At 46.5% G+C, this 20,744-nt stretch overlaps 1 protein-coding gene across 1 annotated transcript; it reads left to right on the forward strand.

Annotated features, from left to right (window-relative positions):
* Window positions 1-924: 924 nt before the first annotated feature.
* LOC120516540 (troponin I, fast skeletal muscle-like) lies at window positions 925-12,701 on the forward strand. Its single transcript, XM_039738287.1, has 8 exons — window positions 925-1,018; window positions 3,470-3,502; window positions 3,608-3,614; window positions 4,975-5,013; window positions 5,593-5,721; window positions 9,698-9,787; window positions 11,803-11,976; window positions 12,321-12,701. The coding sequence occupies exons 2-8, from the start codon at window positions 3,495-3,497 to the stop codon at window positions 12,411-12,413; spliced, it is 540 nt and encodes a 179-aa protein (XP_039594221.1). The 5' UTR covers window positions 925-1,018; window positions 3,470-3,494; the 3' UTR covers window positions 12,414-12,701.
* The last annotated feature ends 8,043 nt before the right edge of the window (window positions 12,702-20,744 follow it).

Raw genomic sequence — 20,744 nt, forward strand, 5'->3', positions numbered from 1 at the left:
GTGCGACATTGTGATGAAAAAAAATAAATGATTACAGTGGTCATTTGGTCAGTCGGCGTGAAGTACGTGCCAACATAAGACGGTGTAGGAAACTGGCATAGGACTGGTAGGGACTTGGGTTAGGACTGACATCAGTAATCGGAAGGGTGCACGGTGGCGCGGTGGCAGTGGCTCCGTGTCCTCCCTGCGTAGAGTTTGCATGTTCTCTCCCCGTCTGGTGGGCTTCCTCCCACAGTCCAAAAACATGCAGGTTAGGTGGATTGGTGTCGCTAAATTGGCCCCGCGTTGTGACCCCGTGATGGACTGGCGCCCCGTCCAGGGTTTGTTCCTGCCTTCCCCCCCTAAACTTGCTGTGTTGGACTGCAGCTCCCTGTGATCCTGTGACCCTATTTAATAACTTGAATAGAAAATGACACAACGTGATATTTTGTTAGGTGGTCTTCATTTTTTGAAAGTAGATAAGATGGGCTGTGAACTCCAAAAGGTTGAGAACCACTGGGCTTGGAGTCGGCGAGGAGGGGTCAGATGTAGAATATCTGAACTTCATTAGTGGATTTAGGATGAAATAAACAAACAATCAAATAAATAAATAAATAAATAACCGACTTGGCTCCTATGGCCCGCTAAGGGGGGCACCTGCACTTTAACAGTCGGTTCACCGGAGGGGAGCTGCGCGAGCTCAGCAGGCTTTCTGCCATCATCTTTATTAAAGCTCTGTGTGCGACTTGTCAACTGTCCCCAGTCCTCCTCAAGATGCTTCATTCAAGACAATTAAGGCTAATGGGGGGGCCGAAGACATCTTGAAGGCGGCTCTATTTATAATGCAGGGAGGTGACAGTATTTCTGGAGCTTGGCCTCTTATTGGCCCGACGACTCCTCCGTTTCCATAAAGAGAAAGCGGAGATTCTGCTGAGCCATCAAATAAAGCCATTTATACCTCGTGAGCTTTACGTGCGCCTGTGGCTAGCCAGTCTGTCCTCACCGTCCTTCAGGTGTCGCCTGTCCTTCTCGGAGTTGGGTGAGCTGTTTTCTCTGTCTTGTATTTCTTTCACTCCGATTTTCGTGCTGTCTTTATGAATTATTGAGCCATCTGAGACTTGCGTGGAGCCCTCGGCCGGGCAGGAGCGGGACAAGGAAGCCCGACGTGCTGACATCCACTCGGGGCTCTCATATAGCGCCTGTCACCGAAGGGCGCAGCTTTGGACGCCGGCGCTCGTTTCGTGCGCTGCTGAGCTGAATTTGACAGTTCAGGCTCAATGGCTTTGTGACCATCTTAATGCCATCTTAATGTGGGCAGTCACATGAAAACGAAGAGCATTTTTATATCGCGATGTTTGCGTAAATTCTGAATCAAAAAGTCCAACTGCATGGTGCGGCTTTTTGTTTTGTTTAATTTCTCTCGTTTAAACTTTGACAGATGTTAGTTCTGACTTTGACGTGTTTGTGAAGTAAAATGAGATTTAAACGCGCATGCACGTCCTGGAGACGCTGCTCGGAATTTCTGGATCGCTCTCGCATCTTAGCCAGAAATCTTACATGAATTGCCTTTTTTGTTTTTCCCTGTCACCAAACTCCTACACGGACCTCTAGAAGCAGATCAGCTGGACATCACCTGTGCTGCGCGACATCTGCTCGTGACATCTCAGGGCCAGCCGGACACCAAGGAGCAACCAAAGGAGACAGCTGCGCTCCTTAGGAGGCGACCAAAAATAGACGTCGGCATTTGGGGATGGGGGGTGAAATCGAGGAGTCACGTGGGCGATATTTCTGATATTCGATAGGAGCGCAACTGCGCATGACGCACCGTCGGCCGGAGCGCGGGAGGACGCTAAGAGCACCGAACCCGAGCTGCCGTTACGTCACGCGCAGAAGTCGCCTGATTGGCCGATTCTCATTCGTCCAATTTATTAATCTCTGTGGCTTTATCTTAACTATTCACTGCCCTATCATAAGGTCAGTAGGGGGGCACAGAGGGTAGTGCTGCTGCTCTGAGTTTGGATAGATCAAAGGCACTATATAACTGATAGATAGATAGATAGATAAAAGGCACTATATAATAGATAGATAGATAGAAAGGCACTATATAATAGATAGCTAGATAGATAGATAGATAGATAGATAGATAGATAAAAGGCACTATATAATAGATAGATAGATAGATAGATAGATAGATAGATAGATAGATAGATAGATAGATAGATAGATAGATAGATAGATAAAAGCACTATATAATAGATAGATAGATAGATAGATAGATAGATTTTTTTTTTTATTTTTAAAAATAAAACTTTATTGACAAAAACATCAAATATACAACTTACACATTATTATAAATATATTTACATGTTCTGTTTTTTTTTTTTTTTTTTGAAAAAACACAATTGAACCAACAAAAAACCCCTAAAAAACAAACCGCAGCTCCTCATTATCACAGTCACACAGTACACTATTCACACACCATATTGTTTTAAACTTTTCCATATTCTTTGTGGATTTGTAAAAATTAAAATCAATCAAAATGCGACTAAGGCACAGTATTTTAAAAAACACAATCGGATCTTGTAAACCATTCCCTTCAATTTTGTGCTTGATAGATAGATAGATAGATAGATAGATAGATAGATAGATAGATAGATAGATAGATAGATAGATAGATAGATAGATAGATAGATAGATAGATAGATAGATAGATAGATAGATAGATAAGATAGATAGATAGATAGATAGATAGATAGATAGATAGATAGATAGATAGATAGATGTAAAAGTTTACGGATGGTCGCCCAATGTCAGCTTGCTTGACGCTCCGTGTTGTCCCCGTGTCATTGTCCGGGTACTGCTTGCTCGGGGGTCTTTTATCCTGGCTAGCTCCCCGTTATCAGGTGTAATGTGACTTTTTAGGACTTTAACACATCGAGCCCCCCACCCAGTATTTTAGTCTGTAGACGGAGCGAATTGGAGGAACTGAAATGCTGACCTAACACATCGAGATCTCCGCCAAGAAAGCACAGAATACGCGAGAGTGTAATTAGTGAGCAAATCGACAGAAGAAGGCAGAATGCAGCAGGTGGTCCGGCAGCAGCACTTTCTCTGGTGACAGGGACGGTGCTAGTGATGTGCCAGGGTGCACCCCCAGCCCCCACCCAGTGTTATCATGACGTCACCGGCAGTAAAGTTTTGCTCTTTTTATAAACGATATTTTGTTGCTCCACGAACGTTTGAAGGTCCCCCCCAGCCCCGGTCCATTTTCCAGACCCACTTTCCTAGAACACAAATACCAGTGTCGGTCACAATGGAGGAGAAGCAGACCACGCTGGTCCACCCCAGGACACTTTCATGTTCCCCGTTTGAAGTCTAAAGACTCCGGGATTTTCGTTTGCTGTCCGCCGCTGGACGTGGCCGGGGTACTGGAAAAATCCAATCAGATGTCTGTGACAGGCGACCAATCGTCTTCCTTTGTGTTTTTCAGGTTGTAAGAAAACACACAGAGCACAATGGGAGAGTAAGTATGCTGGAGTGTCTGTCCGCCTGTCTGTCATTCGTGTCTCGCATTCCTTCCGTGGTGGTGACCATTTCTCTCTTTTTCCTTCTTGTCTTTCTATTGCAGTGAAGAGGTAAAGACCCGCCGGACTCGCCGCCCTCACTCCATGGCTGCTCTTCTGCTCCTCGCATCTTACCTGCTAACTGCTGTGCTCTTGAGGCTTATTGATTGATTGATTGATTGATTGATTTTGTGTCTGTAGCATGTGTCCGCCTCGACCAGCCTTAAAACGGGGAGATTCAGCACGTAATACTTACTGGTAGATTTAATTAAGGGAACTGACCTGAGCTACTGCAGTAACTTTACAAAATATCCGCTTTTCTTTCTTTCTTTTTTAAGTTTACAAATTATTACAATGAAGTGAAAGGAGAAAGTAATAAACATGTCGATAGTAAGTGTGTTAACACGTTAACATACACCGAACAAGTTGTATCCATCCATCCATTTTTCTAAATCGCTTATGGGGTCGGAGTGAAGCTGGAGCCAAGGCCGGCGAGGCAGGAACAATCAGTGGACACTCACACACTCACACTCACACACTCACACTCACATTTACACAGATACACAGATGTCAGACCCTCACGAATCAACAAACTGAGCCGACGAGGAGCTTCTGGAGGTTCTTTTCCAACGGCGCACAGAGCAGAGCCCACCGCTCATGCGCATCCCAGTAGAAATAACGGCACTTTAATTAAGTCTGAACCACCTTTAGAAAGGCACAACATTTAACAATAAACATACTTATGGGACTGAAAAACCGCAGAGCATATCTTTGCAGAAGTCGTCCAAGCTGACATTCACACACACCTTAGAAGAGCCCTCGGGATGTTAAAGCGCATGCGCCCTCTTAACTCATAAAGCCGCTGCGCGTCTCAAACCACACGTCCGTTCGTTTTAATGCCGCCTTTCAGCCGTTTTACACTTCATTGGGGGCGATGCTAAACTAACACCTGATGTGTCTGTTCACGGTCACCCTTTGGTGAACTGGCGCCCTCTCCAGGTGTTGTTCCAGCCTTGTGCCCCCTACTTACCGGCTTTACGCTTCAGCTGCCCCACGATACCATTCAGTACAAGCGGGGAAGAAGATGGATGTCTGTTTTCTTTATTATGTAGAATTCAATTAAACATTCGCGCAAAGAAAGAAAAAAAGAAAGAAAGAAAGAAAGAAAGAAAGAAAGAAAGAAAGAAAGAAAGAAAGAAAGAAAGAAAAAGCGCACGCCAGCATGAAGTCGTCCACACTTTGGTGACCTTATGTTCCTCTGCATGGCATTTTCTTCATCAGACCTCTGCGTGTTGGTCGGTGCGTGTGAAACATGTGACACAAATCATAGCCTGCGACAAATTCAAACGGAAATGTGGGTCGAATAATAACTACGGTGACAACAGCGAAGAGCTTTATTGTTAATATTGTCTTTATTTCTTGCAATTTTCAGAAAAAGAAGATGTCCGCCACCCGCAAGCAGCATCTTAAGGTAAGGAACTTAAATCTATCTATCTATTATATAGCGCCTTTCATCTATCTATCTATCTATCTATCTATCTATCTATCTATCTATCTATCTATAGTATCTATCTATCTATCTATCTATCTATCTATTATATAGTGCCTTTCATCTATCTATCTATCTATCTATCTGCTATATAGCGCCTTTCCTATGTCTGTACCTCAGCCTGACTCACTCCTTGACCGAGCGATTGATTAAATGACACCAGGCTGCCAGTTTAAAGCGCCTTTCCTTTTATTCCCTCTGACACTCTGATGCCCTCGCCCATGCTGGCTTCAGCATTTTTCATGGATGGCGCACTGAATGCCCGGCTGGCTGCTTGACCCTCCCTATCTGCGCCACCTTGAAGGGGTCATTGAAGAAGCCGTCTGGCTGGGTGCTGGATGCCTGCGGCCCCTCGAGTGTCGCTCGGGTGTCACTTGGTCCGTCACACTGTGTGCCATTACTTGGCTATGAGGTGCTGGTGTGGCACGGCCCCCTAAAGCCCCCCTCACTGGTCCGGCTGCTCCCCTCTGACCTCTGACCTGTTCTGCTCTTCTCTTTCAGAGCTTGATGCTGCAGATCGCCAAGCAGCACATCGAGAAGGAAGAAACTGACCGAGCTGCAGAGAAGGAGCGCTACCTCCAGGAGCACTGCCCACCATTGTCCATGGGGGGCTCCATGCAGGAGCTGCAGGTTTGATATCCGTCAGGGGGTGGGGGTCTCATTATGTACTGCGATGCGGCTCAGAATGGCTGAGAACGGAGTCAGTTCAGGACCAGGTGGGCTTCTTTGTGTCCCTCATGGAGTGCAATGGAAGAGCCTGAGTCGCTGAGTCGACTTGAGCGTCCTCGCTTTAGAGTGCCACCCTAACATGGACACAGGCTGTCACCTTTGACCCCCAAAGTTAATATTCAAGCAGGTTGATTTAAATGTTCAGTGAGTCAAACTGCAAACCTGGGCTTCCACGTCCACCTGGGCGCTCACGTCAGGACCCCACATTGATAATGCCCTGTGTGCCAGTATAGCGCCTTACTACCTACTCTGGAAGGTCAAGGCTGCCACTCTGCACTAGCGGCCTCCAGCACACCTCCATGCCCACTGGAGCCCCCTGACGTTGTCCACATCTCCCATGATGCTCTGAGGCAGCTAAGATGTCCAGGTGTGGTCCTCCTGCACTAATGGCTGACTTCTCTGTGACCCTGCAAGGTCCACTTCAGCTCCCAGAAACAAGCGGAGTTCATCTGTAGGCGTCTTTACCACTGAAGGGGCTTCCTCAGACCCCGAGGCTGCCGTCTGACGTTATGGACCTCAGCGTCTGATACCCCAGCCCTCCGACTCAATACGCAACATGGCAGGACATTTTCAAATTGAGGGTCCTGGGGTCCCTGGTGAGGACATCAGTCTATGGCAGTGCCCACTCACACCCCATACACTTAACATAACTTCAGGGATATTGGAGGAAAGCACAGAGTGAGATGGAGAGATGTTCTCCACTGGGATGGTCTTCAGGACCCTGGAGCTGTGAGGCAGCATCCTGTAGGACTGTGACAACAGAGTGGCATGTGTGAAACTGGTAAAGATGGCCACCTGCAGTGTTGTCACCCTTTACCAGAGTTCAGGGTTGTGGTCCATCTCTCCATCTTCTGATGCCCTCATCCAGATCACCTGACCTGCCAATACTGGATGTAAGGTGGCCCACCTGCCCAGGAGCAGACAAGTCCTTTGGATTTTCCATCTCTGATTACCATTGCAGTAAATGTTAAGATTTGGACAAGCGACGCCCGCACAGCTGAGAGAGGAATGAGGAGTAGGAGGCCATTTGTGGTGCTGTGGCTTTCTCTCCAGTCGCGCCCAACTCTTCCTCATACATGAGAACAGTAGGACATGTTTGAGAGGAGAGGAGACCATTCAGTCCATCGGTCACTCGTGCCTTTAGCTCATTGCTCAGCTGTCCCCAAAGCTCCTCCTTAAAGGTCCTCAAGTCCACGTCTCAGTAGTTTGTTTCAGAATTGTGCGGTGGCCTCAGTCTTCAGCGCACTTCCTCTTCGTCTCCACCAGGTGTCCTCGCCCTTCCTCCTCAGGTGTGACACGCCCCTTTTATCCCTCCTGGGGGTCCTCAGCTGTCCCACCAGTGAAGCACAAAGCCAAATCTTCACAGCAGCCGCCTAACAGAAATCCCAAAGTGACAGGAAGTCCCAGTTGTTGGGTCCCCTCAGGGCTGCTCTTCATCTTCTCCTGGGCAGCCCTCGCTAGTCTTTTATGTGACAAGGTGGACGGTCGTGGACCTGGCGTCACAGTCTCTATTAAGTGGAGCGTTTGTCCTTCTCCTTTTAATCAGTAAATATTTCTCACCGTAATGTCACGTCTGCAGATTTCCTGTCCCTTCCTGTCCCAGTAGAGGCGGAGCTTAAACCTGAAAGCAGAATGTGGCGCAGGACGGGCGACCACACAGGGCTGGAGAGGAGACCCGGCGGTCAGATCTCTCCTCTTCTGAACGCCTTTAAATTTGCGTTAGGAACAACACATCGTCCACGTCACACGCCCAGTCCCAGAAGGCTCAGGTCAGTATGGCCAGTGCTGCTTAAGATCTCCCTGTGCTCAGGTGTGCCAGCTCTACCACAGCACGTCCTGGATGTTCCACCTGGCGTATCGATTTGTTTCGTTGATGTCAGGTCAGGTGACTGTGACACCAGACATGTGGGATCTCCACGTCCTTTGACAGTCCGAGAGAAACTTCGACGTTTCATAAATGAATGCCGTGGGCTCATCGGTGACACTTTAATTGAAGTTCACCCAACATCATAAGAGAAGCTTCTCGAGGCAGCCCAGGGAATGGGCGTGGCTACACATGTAGCCCCGCCCATGAGCCGCAGACGTCCTCTGCCTATCATTCGAGTCAGAACACCCGCCCACAGCCTGAATCTTAACAAATCACGTATAACTGGGCGTGTCACTAGGGGTGAAGTGTGGATTGTGGGCGGAGTTAGACTGGTCCTGTGTTTAACCACGCCTCATTCTGCGGCTCTTACGTCACAAAGCGTCTTTTGTTTTTTCTTTTTTTAACCCTTTAATGCTATTTAATGTTTTAATGTTTCATGTCGTCTGTATTGGCTGGGCAGGCGGCAGACTCTGAGACGTTTGGTTTTACAAATCCATCACAAATTAACAGACAGGAATGAAGCCTGCCTATGTGCCATATAGCGCCTGTTCGTAAACTCACAGTGGCCAATGAGACTAAAGAATAAGTGCATTTAGAATTAACTTTGGGGAAAATCCAATGAAAATGACATCAAACAATGAATTAGACGTCAGCGTCAAAAGATGTAACAGAGAGCGCGGAGACCTCCATCAGTTTACAGTTTTAGTCAAGGAGATCGTTAAACGGAAGAGCAGTCGGGGAGACTTCGGTTAGGAAGAAATCCGGGGGTTTATCTGTGCGATGCGTTAAAGTTAAGAAATGAGCTGAAATAAAGGAGGAGAAAAACAAAACAACTCTGTATTGTTTGCGCCAAATGGCTCTTTGAATGTTAGTAGTTCACGGAATATGAGGATTTACTTCACTTATTTTAGTGGGAATAAAGAATGACATCCTTTAGTAGTTGGAATAATGGAACCAACAGCGCTGCACGCAAATGGCTGCAATTTAATTCAACAGTCAAAAAAGTGTCGGGGCAGAGAGCAGCGAGCGATTTGTTGCAGTCGACATTTTTGTCACGTCCGGTCCTTGGCTAACCTGCTCAATCCAGATTAGGGTCGTGGGGGTTTGACCCTATCCTGGCAGGACGTGCCAGTCCCGCACAGGGCATCGACAATTGCGTGTGCCATGAATGTGTAATTACATGGATGTCGACTCAAACCAACTCGTGCTAAAGAGATCCGTGGTGTCATATTTCAATTCCAATTGACCTAAACGCTCCATTAACGGACCAGTTAAACGTGAACTGGCACCCGTCACTACACTCAAGCTAGGGACATTAACGTCCACAGGCGAGTGTTCCGGCCATCGGCTCAAACGAGGCGCTTCACCAGGAGGAGACGTTGCTCCTCTGATGCCAGCCAGGTGTGTCGCCAGTATACCGAGAAGACGTGGGCACCGACCCTCCGACTCTTCCGTTCGGGTTTCTCTCCGTGCGAACACAGAAGGCTTCTAAGGAGGAGTCGCAGCCTGCGGCGAGGAGGGGCGTTCCCTTATATGCAAATGCAGAATCGCGTATCCAATTAACACACTGAATGGATGCTCTGCTCTTGTGGAAATGGCCGTGCGCTACTCTCGTCATTGTGGCCATTTATTGGATTACTGAGCGAATGGAAAGTGTTGTTACTGGGTGAGGTAAAGTTTATTCAAATACTCGAGGTGACACTTCTGAAAAAAGAAAATGTCATTCTAAATGTGTGCACTTGCATTAAGAAAAAAAGAAAAAAATGGTGCAATCAATGAACACGAGAAATGGAGTCCGTCCTACCAAAGTCTACTCCTTCAAGGGCCACCTAAGAAATGGAAGTCAGGGGGCGTCGAGCCTACGACTGCTCGTCTGGGGTCAAGTTAGCTGGACACGTAAATGTCAACTGAGCCCCCCTTTGTCTTCTTCTTGTTGTGTGTTTCTTGTGTGTTTGAGTTCTGCCCTCCCGGCCTGACTTGTGTCTTGTCCGCTTGTCTTTGTCTCCGCAGGATTTGTGCAAACAGCTGCAAGGCAAGATCGACGTCATCGACGAGGAAAGATACGACTTGGAGGCGAAGGCTAACAAGTGCCAGAAGGAGGTGGGCGCTCCTCTCTCTCCGGCTGGGTGGGACAAACATGGCGGCTCTCTCTGGGACTTGTCGTTTCAGACCCTCAGACTCTGCTTACGAGCGTCAGGGCAGCGGCTGCCTTTTCGGTTAGCAAAGAAATCGTTCAAAGGAAAGGAGAAACAACCCCAGTGGCCGACATTGTGTGTGTGTGTGTGTGTCTGAATACGGGGAGTAAGTGGCAGGTCCGCAGAAAAATGACTGTCACTTGGAGTAATTCAGTCATTGATTGTTCTTTACAATCTGTAAATGTAAATCAAAAAGACTGAATACAGCAAAATGTAACGAAAAGCTATTAGAAAGTCAGCACACCGCACAAGAATAATAATAATAATAATAATAATAATAATAATAATAATGCATTTTATTTATAACCCGTTTACCCTGCTTAAAGCGTTCACAAATATTCTTACAGGTACAAAAAGAATAATAGCACAGAATAAAAATAAATAAATTAAGAGATAGATACAACATTCTTAATATGAAAAAAGAATAAATAAACGAAACAAGAGGAAATGCACGCAGTTTTCGCCCGATTGTGGCTGAAGGACCCGAAGTTGTCACTCACAAGTTCCGACTCCGTCTGAGGAGCTCACATGAAAAGATCAGGACCTAAAATCACTTTCCAGGACCTTATTGTCGCACTGTCATCGTCACTTGTCGCTGACCGCTACACTCAGCGCTTTGCGCTCTTTAAACGGAGGGGCGGTAATTCGCACTGTTTTTCCTTCCAATACATAATTAATTGTGCTTTGATACGTTTTCGATAACGTTTGTTGTTTTCGATCATTTCGACTTACAGTCCGGGCCAGCGACGACAAGGCGACTACTGCGCTAGTGGCACATCGTCAGGGGCGTCGACAGACTACATCGGGCTCAGGGGAAAAGGGTTTTAATGAGCGAAAGAAAGAAAGAAAGATTTCGTAATTCTGTACATTTACTTACATTCAATTTCATCTGCCCAAGCCTTTAAAATTTCAAGGCCCTCTATAACGATTCAGCTACTCTCCAGTATTGGCCCGTCCATCTAGTTTGGAATCTTCTATAAACATAACCATGTAATATGTAATTCAATATGTAATTGGTTTTCTTTAATGTAAATATCCTATCGATACGTACTGTAGCCATTTAGACACACAGTTCAAATAAAACGGGAAATAAGCGCAAATAAACGGGACCGCTTGTTGAGGTCCACGGCTCACATATGCCACCTACTGGTAGCTCTAAGAAGAACAGTCAAAATGCAATCCGTATTAAAGTTAAGACAGAAAGAAAGAAAGAAAGAAAGAAAGCTTCTGTTTATACCTACGTAGTTTTAAAATCAAACGCCTTAATACACCGTATCAGACTAGAAGCATCAAGGTAAACGTTTTACCCAAAAATACTTGCAATGACATAATAGTAAGAGTGTTCCTTTATAGTTTCCTTGATGTTGCATGTTAATTCAGTATTTATTTTTTTACAGTAATGATCGGTAACTTCACTGAATCGTAATTCATTGCCCTTATAATGGCTAACGAAGCGATAATCACCGATCAGCTCTTCAAGGTTGCGCAGAATCGAAACGCGAACGGCTGGCGGGACCGTTTTTGGATTTAAAAGCAATATACTGGGGGTCCTGTAGTAAACATGGGGCTGGCTAATCTTAAATATCTCGACAGGCCTGCACGTGGTGATCCTCGGGCACAACCACAGGGACGCGGCCATTCCGTAAAGTTTCCGACTCCAAAGGGGTGGGGCTCATCCTCCGGTGACTCGTTGGCACTGTCACAAGGTGAGGACTCACTTGAGGTTTATTTCGTACATTTTGTGCCTCTCGCCTCTTCACTGAACCTCCACACGCTCGCCGCACGCAGGAATGTCTGAGCTAAACGAGGGCCGCACCGAAAGGCGGACTCTGCGAATGCAATTAAAAGGACGATGGAAACAAGTGAGGGGATTTGACTCCAGAGAGAAATGTCACTAAATGTGATTTGTGTCTCGCGCAGATTGAAGACCTCAACCAGAAAGTGTTTGACCTGAAGGGCAAATTCAAGAGGCCACCCCTGCGCAGAGTGCGCATGTCCGCTGATGCCATGTTGCGTGCCCTGCTGGGCTCCAAGCACAAAGTGTCCATGGATTTGAGGGCCAACCTGAAGCAAGTAAAGAAAGAAGAGAAAGAGGTAATACATATATGAATACGTAATAATAGTAAAAAGAAAAGCTCCCAATCACGAGGTGGCATTTTTTATTGCTGCTTGTGCCCACTTTTCCTGGCCAGCATCGACACTTCCCACCCCCGGTCTGGCTTCATGGATAATACGAGGACTTCAGAGGGGGGTCATGCAGTGGCTAAACGGGTTTAATGGAGGCTCACGTCTCTTAAAAGTTAGCCCAGCTGGTCCCGCATCTGTTCAGACAACTGAAGGATCGGTTCGAGTGAAAGCGGGAGGTGCGCACCGCGCCATTGCACTTCAAAGGCCTCATCGATTCACCTCCGTTTTCTTCTTTTTTTCCAATTTTACAGCAGGATCTGCGGGACGTCGGTGACTGGCGTAAGAACATTGAAGAGAAGGCCGGCATGGAAGGCAGGAAGAAGATGTTCGAGTCTGAGGCTTAAGTGCCCCCGGGGTCAGCCAGCCTTGTATTTAAATATACTTTGTGATGGCCCAGTCCACGTCGTAACCAGTAATCTCCAAGTCTCCCTCACTGTGTGTTTGCGGGTCTGTGTTTGTGTTTTGCGTGTGTTTGCGTGGCCAACCACGTCAAGCGCCGCCTGTCAAGTCCAAAAGAAAACGCTGCCATACTTATGCATGTGCCGTGCCATCGAGCCATTCGGAGTCGCAGCTGTCGCTGTTATGAAGCTGGGAAGCACACCTTTGTCAGGAATATATTTCATTTTAAAATATATTTCTCTGAAAAAGAATATCATGTATCAAAAAACAACTATTATAAGAAAAAAAAAAAAAAATGTCATTTGTAAGTCTCTTGTGCTGTGAAGCCTTTGTTTGGTCTGTGCGTCTTCTTCAGGTCACCTCCAGCCCCGTAATGCCACCCGCTCGGACAGGTCAGCGCAGCCTGCGCACGAAACGAATGCCCAAGAGAAAGGCTGTCGGGCACCCAGGTGCGCATGCGTGGGCTTCAAACTGCGTCTGTCAAAATGCAGTCACGGAGTTTGGTGGTTTGGATGTTCAGTACCGGGAGAGGTTCACGAAGAGCGGACATGAGTCCACCCGTCCGTCCATCTGCCTATAATATAGTGCCTTTCATATCAGTCAATCGATCGATCTACATTTACATGTATTCGCTTAGCAAACACTTCTATCCAAAGCGACTTACAAAAGAGGTCAACATAATCGAATAAAAATCAGTGCGGGGGTCTGTTTAGGAGCAAGTGTGACAGGACAAGGTGACAAAATTGATCACCACAAGTGAAGAGCTCAGAACAAAATGCCAGCTTGTTGGAGTTTCTTGGTTATAAGGACCTATCAGAGCCATCAGCAATAAGACAGAATCCCACCAAACAAGAGGGGGTCCTCACGTGGTTCTTAAACACACTGAGGGAGTCAGCGGTTTGAATGAATGAAAAACAAGTTGGAACTGAGAGCAGGCAGAGGTGGCATCAGCAGACATGAGTGGACATGAAGTGGGCAGAGACGGGCGTCCCGAGAGTCTCCATATACACAGGGACTGACCCTGCAGGACAAGCGTCAAGAACATCCTCCGGACGTGTCACACAGTGCACTTCATATCTGCTTCTCATATAGTGCCTTTCATATACTGTATCTATGTGTCGTATGGTGCCTTTCTCCTCAGTCTATGTGCCATATAGCGCCTTTCACACCAGTCCATCTATTTATCGAATGTCACCATACCTATCATATATTTCATTTACTATCTCTCTTATTCTGTCTTTCATAACAGTCTATATATAGTGCCTTTCATTTTAATACACCTATCGTATAGAATATTTCACAAAAATTAATATATAGTGCCTTTCATTTCAGTCAATGTATCATTTATATATTTCATATTCATCCCTCATATAGTGCCTTTCAACTCTATCAATCTATTGTGTGGTTTATTTCCTAAATCTATAATATAGTGCCTTTCGTACTTATCTATCACTGGCATCATTTCTCTGTCTAACAGTCAGCGGTTCTACATGACCCGGAACAGAACAATTTGGTTAGAAGAGGCTTGGCACCATCTACCCATCATAAACAGAAAGGGGGCAAGAAATGTGCATTAATGGCATTATGTTAGGTATATCGATATTGAGAGTGGCACATGACACACACACACACAAAGTAAAACCTCGGTCTGTTTAAAAGGCACTATATCAGATAGGTTGAGTGGTGGCACAGAGCTTGTGCCAACTCTGTGCCCTCCTGGTCCACCTCTCCATGCCCCCTTCATCGGCTCTTTGCTGTCCCCTACCACACCTTTTGCTCAGGTGATCTTTTGCACACCAAGTGCCCGCCGAAGGGTGCGGGGAAGTGAAGTCGATGGAGTGCCAGGGCAGATGCATTTCATGCCCCTGAACTTGTTTTGAGTACAAGTCACGAGGAGACAGCTGTGCTTCAGTGATAAGGAACCTGCCTGGCACTTTCACTTTCACAGACAAATGGAAAAGAATCCCTGAAACCTCAGGATGGCCGTCGAGGTTTGCTCCTCATATGTGTGGCGGGTGTCACTGAACACTTCCAGGTAATGACACAGAATTAGGAATCAGCTTTATGTGTGACAAGGCAGCTCAGCCCATCGTGCCGTTCTGTGAGATCAACAGTCGGCCACCTCACTTCGTGTCAGAGTGAACGCCGTTACAGCAAACAGAAAGAATGCAATCATTTGTGGAATCACCTAAATGAGGGGAGCGTCCCCCGTCTCTATATAGCGCCTTGCACGATGCGCACTTCTTCAGTGTGTTTTCAGGAACAGCAAAGGAGAAATCATCAGTGACGGGGACATTTTTTCATGGGGGACCATAAAGGAGTCATAAAAGAACCTGAGTGGAGATGAGCACCTCGGGGTGTCCCTGCCACTCTTCTCTATTAAAGTAACGCCAGCCCCCCAGCTCAATCCTAAGGCCAGTCCTTGGTTTCTGTTGCCCACCTGTGCCTCTTAATGGGTTCTTGTCACACTGGGACACCCCAGCCAGAGTCTTCTGTTTCTGGGGTCAGGCCGATGAAGGTCTTCCAAAACTTCCGCTACCCCCAAGGTGTCCAGCTGTGAGAAACAAGTTGGGGTCTCCTCAAGGTCACCTCCAGATCTGCAGCTCTCTTGAATCCAAAATGAATGACAAAACGAAACTCTGGTGGTCCGTGCATCGAAGAGGAGGCGCCATATGTGCATGCGTGGTCTTCAATGAGTGGTCCTTTAATTAGTGGTTGGGCTCTTCAGTATCCAGAGAGACCCATCATGAGTGGCCAGTAGTCCGAACACCCGGCCACCTGTCTTATAGCGCCTTTCACACCTGTCTGGTATTCAGGGCCGTTCACGTTCTGTCTTAACTTGTGTGTTAAGCTATGAGGGTCTCAAGCCCATGTCACATTAGATGATCATTCCGGTGACTGTAGCCTTCATTTACATAATGTTAGTCCATCGGTGTCCTCCTAATTTGTCCTGTAATTTGTCATCAATGTCCTCCTGTGGAGCTGATCATCTAAGGTGACGTACCCAACGACTGAGTCTGGCTGAGGTGCTGTCCTCATTGGTCGGAGTTCAGAACCAATGAGCATTCAGTTAGAAATGCAATGCAGAGAAGGTGACAAGGACAAATAAGGGACAATGAAGCAAAGACACACTCAGAAGTGCATTTCTAACGCTGTTGATTCCCTGACATAACACAAGTGACAGTGAGGATAGCTTTGATCATCTCACGCTCCCCTGTCCCCAGAATAAGACACAGACAATAATAATCAATAACTGAACATTAAGCATTACTGCACAATCACGTAAGAGAGCCTGTCTGTCTGATGTCTCGTGTTTAATGTGCCACGACAGAATGGAAAAAACAAAAAAAGTCTGAGATTACGGCTGAACTCTGCATGCCAGTTAACCCTTTGTGCCAGTGCAGTGCCAACTTCATCAGGCCGCATCATTCCGGGGGTTCTGGGCCTCACAAACACAAGAGGAGCTCGTCTGTCTGATGTCTCGTGGAAAAAAAAGAATCAAAGGGCAGATGTAGGCGTGAACCCTTCATGAAGTGCCACTCCATGAGGCAACACGCTATTGGCTGTCAGAGAAAGTGGAGTGGCACCACCTCCCAATACATGCATCTCATTGGAGAATCCCAAACTGTCACACTTTGAGAAGTGGCAGGGCTAATTACGTGTGACACGGGCGTCTCCCAGTCTTTACCTTCACAGTACACGAGTTTGATCAGAATCATTAACAAGAGTTATGTGTGCCCTGCAGTGACCGTGCCAGTGTCTGTCACACAGAGATGCCCTCCAGGCAGTCTGAGTCTGAGCCATTTGTACAGACCCTCTGTGACTCTGCATTTGTGACAAACTTGATCCCGTTTAAGGAAAACCCAAGTGTTAAGAAGAAGAAGGAGAAGAAGAGAGGAAGAGCAGCAGTGTGGGCGTACCAGTCCACCTCAGGACCCCTTCACACACACGACGCACCACCACGACTCTCCCTTTAGACGCACTTGCAAGGCTGAGGCTGTTATGCACGCCACGCTTACAGATGTGTTGTACTTTACACTTTGGTGCAAAACGTCATCCACTTTCACTCAAATCTTTTTAACTCCTTTTCAGTTCTCCCACTTCGCCTTTTCTGGCTCACAGTCCCATCTCCCTGAAGGGGTCTTTGCCCACTTCTCAACTCAGACATCGCACTTAACTATGAAAAATGAAGGCAGCATCAACATAGAAGACAAAGTTCAGCCACAACCAGAGGAACCTTAGAGACGAGAACAGAGCGAAATGCAACTTGGTTACCGTCCACATCGGAGACATTTAAAAATGACAGCTGGGCCAGAAGACATCTGAGCTTGGGGACATCTCACCTGACGAAGTGTCCACCACGACACAGCGACATCACCGGGGGGGACTGAGCTCCTCACTTCAAAGTGCTTAAGTGGAGCGGCGTCCACGTTCAAATAGAAGGGAAAAGAAGTGCCCATGACGTGAAGGCAGACTCGTGTGACACCGAAAAGGACGAGCAAAGGAGAAAGACCAGTTAGGGGGGCTCTCCATAAATGCTCTGCTTCAAGGCGGTGAGGGGGTTAATCAAGAAATTCATATAAATTATTATTGGAATGGTGTCTTTAATCAAGGTGACGCACCAACAGGTGAGAGAGAACTGATTCAGTCTGATTTACCAATTAGTGCACAGGAATGTGAAGAGAGTTGATCAGGAAAACTTGGTGTCAGTAGTGGGATCTGAAAACACAAAGTCTTACCGATCTGTCTATGAGTTATATAGCGCCTTTCACACTCTGTCCTCTTATTAGTTATAAAGCACTATCTATCTATCTATCTATCTATCTATCTATCTATCTATCTATCTATTATATAGTGCCTTTCATTCTATCTATCTATCTATCTATCTATCTATCTATCTATCTATCTATCTATCTATCTACAGTGGTGTGAAAAACTATTTGCCCCCTTCCTGATTTCTTCTTCTTTTGCATGTTTGTCACACAAAATGTTTCTGATCATCAAACACATTTAACCATTAGTCAAATATAACACAAGTAAACACAGAATGCAGTTTTAAATGATGGTTTTTATTATTTAGGGAGAAAAAAATCCAAACCCCTGTGTGAAAAAGTAATTGCCCCTTGTTAAAAATAACCTAACTGTGGTGTATCACACCTGAGTTCAATTTCCTGATTACTGCCACACCTGTTTCAATCAAGAAATCACTTAAATAGGAGCTGCCTGACACAGAGAAGTAGACCAAAAGCACCTCAAAAGCTAGACATCATGCCAAGATCCAAAGAAATTCAGGAACAAATGAGAACAGAAGTAATTGAGATCTATCAGTCTGGTAAAGGTTATAAAGCCATTTCTAAAGCTTTGGGACTCCAGCGAACCACAGTGAGAGCCATTATCCACAAATGGCAAAAACATGGAACAGTGGTGAACCTTCCCAGGAGTGGCCGGCCGACCAAAATTACCCCAAGAGCGCAGAGACGACTCATCCGAGAGGTCACAAAGACCACAGGACAACGTCTAAAGAACTGCAGGCCTCACTTGCCTCAATTAAGGTCAGTGTTCACGACTCCACCATAAGAAAGAGACTGGGCAAAAACGGCCTGCATGGCAGATTTCCAAGACGCAAACCACTGTTAAGCAAAAGAACATTAGGGCTCGTCTCAATTTTGCTAAGAAACATCTCAATGATTGCCAAGACTTTTGGGAAAATACCTTGTGGACTGATGAGACAAAAGTTGAACTTTTGGAAGGCAAATGTCCCGTTACATCTGGCGTAAAAGGAACACAGCATTTCAGAAAAAGAACATCATACCAACAGTAAAATATGGTGGTGGTAGTGTGATGGTCTGGGGTTGTTTTGCTGCTTCAGGACCTGGAAGGCTTGCTGTGATAGATGGAACCATGAATTCTACTGTCTACCAAAAAATCCTGAAGGAGAATGTCCGGCCATCTGTTCGTCAACTCAAGCTGAAGCGATCTTGGGTGCTGCAACAGGACAATGACCCAAAACACACCAGCAAATCCACCTCTGAATGGCTGAAGAAAAACAAAATGAAGACTTTGGAGTGGCCTAGTCAAAGTCCTGACCTGAATCCAATTGAGATGCTATGGCATGACCTTAAAAAGGCGGTTCATGCTAGAAAACCCTCAAATAAAGCTGAATTACAACAATTCTGCAAAGATGAGTGGGCCAAAATTCCTCCAGAGCTGTAAAAGACTCATTGCAAGTTATCAAACGCTTGATTGCAGTTATTGCTGCTAAGGGTGGCCCAACCAGTTATTAGGTTCAGGGGCAATTACTTTTCACACAGGGCCATGTAGGTTTGGATTTTTTTCTCCTAAATAATAAAAACCATCATTTAAAAACTGCATTTTGTGTTGACTTGTGTTATATTTGACTAATGGTTAAATGTGTTTGATGATCAGAAACATTTTGTGTGACAAACATGCAAAAGAATAAGAAATCAGGAAGGGGGCAATTAGTTTTTCACACCACTGTATCTATCTCTTATATAGTGCCTTTTCTATCTATCTATCTATCTATCTATCTATCTATCTATCTATCTATCTATCTATCTATCTATCATATAGTGCCTTTGTACATATCTTTCTATCCATTGTTTATTTTCTATCTCTCTATCCAAAGCGACTTACACCTTTTCCTACACAACTGGTTCCTTTTCTTTTGTGTTTCCGAGTGGGGCACATGCTCAGCGTCTCACAGAATTTGAATGACACCCTCAGGGTTTGAAGTCCAAGGCCTCCATCGCGACATCACACTGCCAGCCGTAATATATTATAAGAAACAACAGGCTCCGCTCAAAAAGCAGCACAAAGATTAAAACAAAAGAAAGCTAATAAGAAAGAAAAGCCCCAACTTGGCTGAACATAAAGGAGCAGTGCCAGTCCCTGCCAGGCGCTATACAGGTGTGTTGCTGTTGGTTTAAAGGACCCCCAGTTGTGTTTCTTGAAACGTGGCGTCAACACAAACCCCTGTCTGCCTGTAGTGATGCTCGGTGTCCACCATCCTGTATCCATAGTGGACGTTCCTGTAGCCCACGTGTAGCACTTTGCCCCCTTTTCTACATTAAACCGCATGTCCCAAGTGTCCGCCCAGTTCTTCTGACGCTGGTCCAGACCTTCTTGTGTCATCAGCCATAAGTACAAGTCCTGGACCTGCTGGTGGTCCTAGCCAAGGAGAGACCCCCCGGTGATGATGTCACGCCTTCATCTCCTGCCCAGTTTTCTAAGTGACCTCTGCTGTCATCTGAGCTTTGTGAAAGTCAACATCGGGTCCGTCTTTGTTCTTGTCAGCCATTGCAGCTGCCCGGTCAGAGGAACCTCAAAGACGGCTTTGGTGAGGCCTGATAAGCTCGGGCTGCCTCTCATCCTGTCACATCCTGTGCTCATCTCGTTTCATATCTCATTGTAGCTTCCAGAAGGAACTCCAGCTGCTCTGTCATTTCCTCCTCCATTTGGTCTCCTTTCTTGAAGGCTGCGGTCACATCTGCAAACAGAAGCCACCGCATCGTCCCCAAGTCATTCGGATGCTGACGTCGGTGATGGAGACTCTCAGACAGTGGGGGGCGCCCTGCATGGTCACGTAGTGGACACCGTGTGGCGCTGTCTCCTTTTGACAGGACACTCTCTTGTGTTACACAGACACAACCAGCGCCCGCTCACACTCCTCGCCACACACAGTCCTCACAAACACACTCACTCCTCACACACACCTCACGCACATGCTCACTCTGAACAAACACGTCTTGCTCACACACTTCATACACTTCACACACACACACACTTTGCACACACACAGTCCTCACATACACACTCCTTGCATACACAGACCTCACACACGCACACTCCTCACACACACACTCCTCACACACTCTCACACACTCCTCACACACACACACACTCCTCACACACTTCACACACCCTTACACACTCCACCACACACACTCCTCACACACTTCACACACTCCTCACACACACACACCTCACACACACACACTCCTCACACACACACACTCCTCACACACACACACACACACACAAACACACTCTCACACACTCCTCACACACACACACTCCTCACACACACCTCACACACACACACACACACCTCCTCACACACCACACACTCACACACACCTCACACACACACTCCTCACACACTCCTCACACACTCCACACACACTTCACACACTCCTCACACACACCCACACACACACTCCTCACACACACACTCACTCACACTCCTCACACACTCC

This window comes from Polypterus senegalus, chromosome 1 (genome assembly GCF_016835505.1).
Source record: "Polypterus senegalus isolate Bchr_013 chromosome 1, ASM1683550v1, whole genome shotgun sequence".
In the NCBI taxonomy this organism is placed as follows: Eukaryota; Metazoa; Chordata; class Cladistia; order Polypteriformes; family Polypteridae; genus Polypterus; species Polypterus senegalus.